Consider the following 8980-nt stretch of genomic DNA (forward strand, 5'->3'; position numbering starts at 1 on the left):
ACTAGCAAAATTAAAGGAAATTCGTAAGCAAGAAGAAATCTATTGGAAGTAAAGGTCTAGGGTACAATGGTTAAAAGAGGGGGGATAAAAACACGAAACTCTTTCATGCTGTAGCCAACGGTCGTAAGAATCACAATTTCATTCCATGTCTTAATCAGGAAGGAGTCATGATTGTGGATTCTCATGAAATTGGCAGAGTTTTCACCGCACACTTTAAGAAGCAGTTTGGTTATAAGTTCAACAGACTCCGAGTTGACTTCCAGAAGCTCTTTCAAAACAAGGCCCCATTTGATATGTTTATTCTGGAAAGTCCTTTCTCGTTGGAGGAAGTTAAAAGAGTAGTGTTTGACTTGGGGGTGATAAAGCTCGGGATCAGATGGGTTTCCAATGCATTTCTTTAAAAGCAGCTTCGGGATACGATTTAATTAGACCTCCTTCGGCTCGTGAGGACTTCTTCTAGCAAAGAGCCAACTTAGAGAAGATTAGTCGGGCTAACATTGCTCTTATTTCTAAAGTGGAAACACTCGAGTCCCCGGGGATTATAGACCCTATCGATCCCGATAAACTCTTCCTTAAAAATTATTTCTAAACTGTTGCCGTCACGTCTGAGCATGGTGATAAACTCTCTTGTGGACAATGAACAACTGCCTAAAAAGGAAGTCAGATTCGGATAACATTGCAACTGCTGAGGAACTGATTTTTAGTATCTACAAGTGACGGCTACCAGGGCACATTCTGAAAGTTGATTTTTCTAAGGCGTTTGATCGAGTTGATTGGGACTTTCTCTTTGACTTGTTAAAATCCAGGGGGTTTGGGGATCGTTGGATTGGGTGGATCAAGTGCATATTGTTCTATTCTAAGTCTTCCATTCTGATAAATGGCTCGCCAAATGGTTACGTACGTTATCAACGTGGGCTACAACAAGGGGACCCGTTATCATTAATGTTGTTTGTGCTGGTAATGGATGTTTTAAGTACAATTCTCTCCCATCTACTACCGTCTAAGGTCTTGGTTGGTGTGTCTTTAGGGGAATTTAGAAGCAGATGCAATCTCCATTATGCAGATGATCTGTTGGTGTTGACCACGGGAAGTCTCGAAGATCTGAGGATCATAAAGCTTATTTTGTATGTGTTTGAAGGGATGTTAGGCTTAGCTACTAACTTCTCCAAAATATGCTTATACTTTTCTACTTTGGGTGTGCTCCCCGATCTGAATGCTGCAGGAATATTAAGTTGTGAGAGGGACATATCTAGGTATTCCGATCTCTGGGTAAACGCCAAGAAAACAAGACTAAGAGGGGCTCGTCTCTAAGATTAGAAGAAGGGTATCCTCGTGGAAAGTGAAACGCTTATCATTAGGCGGTCGGCTTACACTAGTGAACTCAGTTCTCTCTGCGCTCCCAATGTATTAGATGTCCTTGTTTAGGTTACCTTGTTGGGTCATCAAGGATATCAATCGGATTAGAAGAAACTTTTTGTGGCCAGGACCGGACATTGACGATCCGAGTTGTAGATTGGTCGGATAGAAGAATCTATGGCATTCTAGTGACCAAGGGGATGGGGAATTTTAGACCTGTATAACTTCAACCAGGCGTTATTAGTAAAGTGGTGTTGGAAATTTATGTCGGAACCCTCGTGGTGTGGTACGGATGTTATATAATTTAATTATGAGATGTCTCATTGGAACATGTTTTCTAGGCAAGCGGGTAGGATCTCTTTTTTTCTGGAAATAGGTATCAAGTTGCCTTCTAGCTCTAAGAGGTTGTGTCTTACAAGGGATAAACTCGGGGACGGAGACATTCTTTTCGAAAGACCCGGCTAAATGGATGAGCACCTATGTTCCTTTGCCCTGAGGAATTCGAAGGACTTAGTGCCCAATGGCACGAGTCATGAAAGCGAGTTATCTTCTTGATCGAGCCCCATTCTTTGAAGATGTGGATGTATTGCCTTACAGAGAGCGGTTTCGGGGGTCTGGTGGGGGGAATTGGGGGATAAGAAATGGTGGAGGCTTATAGGAAACGGTAGATTCTCGGTTAAGTCATTCTATAACTTCCTAAATAATGGTGGGTTACGTTGCCCAATGGCGAGGTTCTTCTGGCGAAACTCGTGTCCGAAGAAAAGAAATATTTTCATCTGGCTCGCTTGGAAAGATAAGAACCTTACGCTTGAAATCCTTGAAAATAGACGTTGTAATCGGCTTCCAACTACGACCTGTGTCTTATGCCATTCTGAGATTGAATCGGTGGATCATCTTTTTTTATAATGCTCTTTAGCTAGACCGGTGTGGGATTACTTTGTGAGACTTCTCTACTTACCGAAACCTCTTCGGTCTTTGCAGTTACTTGGGGTAACTGGAGATCGTCTATGAGACTGGCCTGTAGGGATTTAGGGGACTTAGTGGTAAAATTGATTGTGTGGAATATTTGGCTTGCTAGGAATGATTGCATCGTTAACGCTAATATCTTGCATGCACATGCTCTTATGTTGAAAATTGATGCATGTTATTATCACGGTTCTCTACAGTTGCCGAGGGGTCTAGAGTGAAGTTGGAGGACTTCATCTCCGCCATCCGGCGTAGTCTGGAGTTCTTAGGCCCTCGTGTGGAGGCTTTAGGTGGCACTCTGTCTTCGGAGGTGGTTCAAGATCAAAATACGGGCTAGTTGGCAATGAAGGGTCTGAAGGCTTGAGGAGGGCTTCGTTTTCCTCGCGTTTGTGCTTTTGTGGGTAGTCTCTTGAGTTGTTGTTGTTTGAGTGTTGTGTTCCACTGCTTGTGGCTTCTTTTTATAGTTTGTTGTTGTTCTTTTTGCCTCTCTCTGATGGGGAGTGGGGGTTGTCATAGTGACTTGTTTTTAATCGAAGTGGTTTATCCATCTTTTCAAAAACTAGACCATTCTTTGGGTCCTATATAACTATATATATATATATATATTCTCAATTATCTATTTGACAAGCAAATTTTGTTATTATTAATTTTTTAAAATCAAATAAGGTGCAAAGAAAGTGCAATGCTGTACTAGTACTGGAATATTATTGTTCTTGGATCAGTACTATTCAAATGGGCGCTTATAAGAGATGTTGTAGAATAGTAAAAAAAATTTATAAGCTTTGATTTAGTTTTTGTGGATGTGGCAGGACTTTTATCACTTATAAGATATTTCACTGAATTAATAATTTTGGATAAAATACTTGGATGGTCATTCAATTATAAAAAATTTTAATTTGGTCATCCAACTTTGAAATTATGGTTATTAGGTCAACCAAGCTCATGTTGTTAACGGTGTGATGATGTGGTGATTCATGTCACCCATTTTTCATCATGTCAGCACAACCACGTGGCATAAAATATTATTTTTTCTAGTCTAAGTTACCATGTGGCTTAAGTTGCCACGTGGACATCCACGTGGCATGAAGAATATTTCCCTATTTTACTTGGATTAGAAAAAATAATATTTGATGCCACATGGATATGCTGACGTGGTGAGAAATGAGTGACATGTATCGCCACGTCAGCACATCGTTAACGACATGAGCTTAGGTGACTTAATTGAAGGGTAAAAATTTTAGGAGGGCACTGTACTATGATCGTTTTTCACTTTACTCACTGAATTTCAATTTGTTTCTTTTCAATCACTCTATATTGATTTTGTTTCATCGAGTCATCTCAGTATGATTCGATCGATTTTTGTTGAAGTGGCTGATGACTGTACATCGTATGTATTAAACTAAAAGTCGTTTTAATCCATCGGCTGGACACGTCGCCAGTAGGTGTATTAGAAATACACATCAGCATTTCATGAGAAACCCTTGAGTGAGGGTGTATGCTAATGTGTATTTCCCCACACCTGCTAGCGTGTCAGCTCGATGTAAATAACTTCCGACTTTAATGCATGACGTGTAATTCCAGTGTAACTTCAGTTTAATGCATGATGTGTAATTTCGGTGGCCAACTCAGCAAAAATTGATCGGAATTTTATGGGTGACCTCCCGATGAAACGTTCATACTAAAAATTTCTACTCCTTAATTGAACATAATTTTAAAGTTTGATGACTAAATTGAAATTTTTTATAGTTGAGTGACTAAAATAGGAGCACTCGAATAGTTGGGCAACTATTCAGGTATTTTACCCATGAATTTTTAAGATGATCAACAAATCATTTTAACTGGTGCAACATTATATTTGTCTTATTCTTATTAATTTTTTTTTTAATGTTAGGCGCTTGTCATTTTGTTTTTTTTTAAAAAAAGCAATATAAATTTGTTTAGAACTAAATATTTTTTTTCAAATTTAGTAACCAAAATGAATTTTACGGGCTAGGGACCAATAAAGACTTTCACCTTTGTTTAATACAATTAGCATGACTCATCATCAATCATTGTACATTTGTACATGAATACAACTCTAACTTAATAAATAAAAATAAAAATAAAAATAAAATATCTCATCCAGAACTTATTCCTGCGCACTTCGTTTTCACACAAGCATTTGAAGCACCCAAATTCTCACCGAAAACAAATCTGAAAACTCATACATACTACCAAACTAACAAATCAAATAAAGCCACGTAGTCATCTCGTCACAATATTGGTCACTTCTTTCCGTTACGGTCCCACTGGCAAAGCGCGGGCGCTTATGGTTTGCGAGGATTGCGAAAGATGCCGCGTCGAATCCCAATCACTTCCCATTCTCGCCAAATTCGATAGATAATTGCTCTCCGGATATCATGGTGCTTGATTTTTGTGGTTTTTTAGGGTTCTTGTGAACCAAGAGACCATCGCTGTGGTGAAGGAATTGGGAAAAGATGACTTGGAGTGTTGTTCATGATGGAGATGGATTTCCTAGAGTTATACTGACTGATGGCGGAGGATCCTCTGCTGAGGTGATTTAACAACTCTCTTTTGATTCAATTTAGTTTTTGTTTTTCGTTTTTTGGATTTTTGTTTGGTTTGTTTGGATTTTTTTGATTGAAATGGGATGATACTGGTGCATTTGTGTCGGAATTGCTTTCTGGATTATTTTTTTTTGGTGGGATTTACTGTTATATGTTTACTAAATTTATGGGTTTATCATCAACTTGGTTGTTTATCTTGAAATTTATGTATTTTAGGTGCTGGAAGTGGTTGTTCTTACTGAAGAGAAGTGTTTATGATTTTTTTTTTTAAATTTTTTTGTTGTTATTTTGTGGATTTGTTTTAAAACTTTGAGTAGTTTTTGGATTAGTGTGATTGATGTGGCAGGATTCATGTTGGTTTTACTTGTCAGGTTTGGAGTTTGATTTTATGGTTGTTTGTGGATTTTAGTATTTTAATAGGAATTTGAAAGTCATAAATGTCTGCTAAATTTATGAGTTTATCATGAGCTTGTTCCTTTACCTTAAACTAATCTACTTTGGTGGCTATAGTGCTTAAGTTCATTGAAGAAAGGTTAAAAGTAAGACTTTATAATATATATATATATATATTCAAATTTTTTGTAATATTGTTTTGATTATTGTGATTGAGATGGCTTGAAACTATGCTGTGTTCATGTTGGTTATACTGGGTTCGGAATCTGGATTTCATGTTGTTTGTTTGTAAGTTTTAGCATTTGAATAGTGCTGTGGAAGTCCTATGTGTGGTAAATTATGGGGTTATCATGAATTTGTCTGTTTACATTGAAATTGATCTATTTTAGTGGCTGAAGTGGTTTGTTGGGGAGATGGAATAAAATGTTAGGGCTAAATGAAAGAGAATTGAAACATAAGAGACTTAAAGCTATTCCCTTTTAATAACAGCAACTTAGGATTTCTTTTTCCTTAAATCGTAAAGTTCAAAACACTAAATTCCTTTTATGGAGGAATGATAGAACTCTTAATTGAATAATTTATAAATTCTAATGAAGTTTTAAAGTTTTGCATACCACATGATGATCACCAGCTTGTGCAATTTGGTGTTGTATATCATGCTTTCTTTTGACTCTGTTAAGCACCTCACAAGTATCTCGGATCATGCTAGTCATCAAACAATTTTCACAACTATGTGTGCTTTTACAGAAAAAAAAATAATATCTGTTTGATTTTATAGAAGCAATTTTTTTATACTCTGATATTAGCACTTCATATATTCATTCAAAACCCACAGAATGATCTGATGAAGATTCTCTTTTCAGGTTCTGCTTTATGGTGGACAGGTTGTGTCATGGAAAAATGAACGTCGAGAGGAATTGCTTTTTACTAGCAGCAAGGTACTTTCTATATATTAGTAATCCACCAGGCTAAGTCGCTGCCTCAATACATATGATTGAATTGCTTTTTAATTAACATGTTCGTGTGTTTTACTATGGTAGACCATTTAAGTGTCAACTGGACCTTTCAATTGTTAAGGTCTTCCTTGCATGTATTTTTACCGTCTTTCTAACAAAGATGGCAATATTTTGTTGAATTTGCCATTAATGACAACGGTTGTGGGGTTGAGCAAATGCAGGCATGTCACATAACAGGTCCTTATGTGTCAGAAAAAAAGAATAAAGTTGATTAAAACTTTTCACCTAGGGAATGTGACCAATAAACATAAGTTGAGGTTGATGCTGTTGAGGCAGAGGGTGTGCTAGTTTAATTTTTTATTTGTAGGGATAAAGTAAAAAATGTTTCAAATACTTACTATTTTTTTACAAGAAAAAATTCTCTGAAGTTACCATACAACTATAACCTATTGGGTTCTATTATTTATTTTCTATTTATTTATCTCTTGACATTAATTCATTAATCAGAGTCTACTCACAAATTGAGTTTCTGTTAAAACATCTGTTTTCTTGTTTCTTTAAATAATGCTATTTATGGTGTTTTGTTGCACCACATAGGTTCAAACACCTTATTCACATAAGACTCTTTCTTTATGTTTAGGGAAGGCAGTAGTTATATTTCTCCTGATTAACTCATTTCTCTCAGCGTAGCATACATTAGGCTAATTCTGTAATCCTTCATATTGTCCTCTCCTTGTAAATTATTTCTTCAAAGATAACTATGCTGATTTTTGCATATTACATGGCAAGCATCTTTATTCTATGGTTATCAAACTTGCATATGATAGTAGGGTACATGCTGTATCTCTTTCATATTTTTCAAATATGGGTATATTTAAATGCATCAGTCATTCTTGCTATTAGTCTACCATTGTGAGGTCTCCTTGTTTTTCCCTATGCAGACTTCCGTCAGACCACAAAAAGATGTTAGAGGTGGAATACCTATCTTCTTTCCCCAGGTTGGTTTTAGCCAATCTTGCAATTTTAGGTTTGATTTGCTTTCTTTGAACATCTTTTCATACTTAACCGGTTTTGTTCTGCAGTATGGAAGTTTCAAGTCTCTAGATCTTTCTGGATTTGCAAGGAATAGATTATGGGCTTTGGACAGTTCCCCAGCACCGCTTCCCTCCTCTCCAAAAAATCATTCTTCTGTGCTTTTGATCTCTCATTTCTGGCGGTCTGCTAAAGCTCGAGGATGGAAATCTAGTCTCATGCAGTGTGCTGCAGCTGCTTCAGCCTGTCCTACTATAGAAATAGAAAAATGAGAAAACTTAGCTCATAGATGAAACACTCACGCTTTGCATGATGGTTCATGCAGCTTTGAGTTGCGACTTCGTACTATATTGGAGGTCCTAATCAAAGCTGACTTTAATTCGCAGTGAGGAATACTGATAACAAGGACTCTCCTTCACATTTGGAATCAGATAATTATATCTCTGTTTCCTGATGTCAGGTATGCAAACAAGACCTCCTTAATTTTCTCTACCACAAAAGAGTGAAATATAAATCTTTAGTTATTAAGATCAAGATAAGATCCACAAAATTTATTTTGCTATAGAGCATATTTATATATATCCCCTATTTCAAATGCGGTTATTCCTCGTAGTGAAGTGCGTGTTGAGGGTTTGGAGACACTTTCGACTATCTAGATAACAGCTAACGAAAGTGGGAGAGGTTTGTAGAGCCAGCCAGATGCAATCACTATTGATGGAGAAATTACTTTATGTCACGTTAAATTCTTCGGATGGGAGCTTTTTCGTCTGTTCTGTTTCATTTCCATGTTCATAGTTTAATTGCAACCCATACTATAGCCTTAGGCACAACTTGATCTTTATGAACGGAGTAGACCCATTGTGTCTGAATACTCCTACAAGATTGCTGTCATTGATCATGAGAAGAAAGAACCTGGTTTTAAGAAAAGGCGGTTTACCTGATCTTCGGAGTTGGTCTAACATTCATCTTATAATATTTATAAATGGCAGATGTTATTTTGAATTTCTAATCTTGTAACCACTGTCCTTTACTTTCAGCTCTCTGGAACCCCTGGAATAAAAGCCACAAGAACCATACCAGATTTTGGAATGGAATTTCAATATATTACTGTGTGTAGATTCAGCTGCAGTTGAAACCCAATCAATCTTAAAACATTCAAGAATGAAGTACATCAAGAACTCTCTACTGTTTCATCTAGCTGCAGTGGGCAGTTGGATCCTCGCAAAGTTTTATTTGGATGAACCATATATATATATATATATATATGTTTAATAATTCAATCACATTTCCCTGTATAATCGTTGTTTGGGGAGTAATGCTAGTTTTGATTTAATATTAATTTATTGGCTGCTACAAGATTTATTATTCAAATCCTTTATGATGATGATAAGGTGCAAGATTTTATTTGATATACTCCTCCAGATGGAGCAGCAGCTGCTTGGAAACTTAGAAGAGGCTCAGCAGGGATGCGCCAAATCTCTCTTTAGCTTCTTTATCAAAGGATCATCACCCAGGTACATATGGAGGTATGCTCTGCACAGCAACTCGCTCTCTTGGCTTATCAGCTCATCTTTCACTGCATTCATTGAATTTCTATGTTAGGATGCACAGTATTTGGATATGAATGTACAAGTTTTGACCTCTCTCATCTTATTGGCTTTTCGTTAAATAAGTCACGAAATATAATAGGTTTTGCATTTAACATGAGTG

At 36.8% G+C, this 8980-nt stretch overlaps 1 protein-coding gene across 1 annotated transcript; it reads left to right on the top strand.

Moving 5' to 3' along the window:
- Positions 1-4613: 4613 nt before the first annotated feature.
- Positions 4614-7542, top strand: LOC120270269 (putative glucose-6-phosphate 1-epimerase). The gene is made up of 4 exons (XM_039277286.1): positions 4614-4877; positions 6146-6220; positions 7180-7236; positions 7321-7542. The coding sequence occupies exons 1-4, from the start codon at positions 4800-4802 to the stop codon at positions 7540-7542; spliced, it is 432 nt and encodes a 143-aa protein (XP_039133220.1). The 5' UTR covers positions 4614-4799.
- Positions 7543-8980: the final 1438 nt, after the last annotated feature.

This window comes from Dioscorea cayenensis, chromosome 10, assembly GCF_009730915.1.
Source record: "Dioscorea cayenensis subsp. rotundata cultivar TDr96_F1 chromosome 10, TDr96_F1_v2_PseudoChromosome.rev07_lg8_w22 25.fasta, whole genome shotgun sequence".
In the NCBI taxonomy this organism is placed as follows: domain Eukaryota; kingdom Viridiplantae; phylum Streptophyta; class Magnoliopsida; order Dioscoreales; family Dioscoreaceae; genus Dioscorea; species Dioscorea cayenensis.

Coding starts and splice junctions, on each gene's coding strand:
- LOC120270269 (XM_039277286.1), top strand. CDS start 4,800: ATGACTTGGAGTGTTGTTCATGATGGAGATGGATTTCCTAGAGTTATA. Junction 4,878..6,145: donor GCGGAGGATCCTCTGCTGAG/GTGATTTAACAA, acceptor TTCTCTTTTCAG/GTTCTGCTTTATGGTGGACA. Junction 6,221..7,179: donor TGCTTTTTACTAGCAGCAAG/GTACTTTCTATA, acceptor TTCCCTATGCAG/ACTTCCGTCAGACCACAAAA.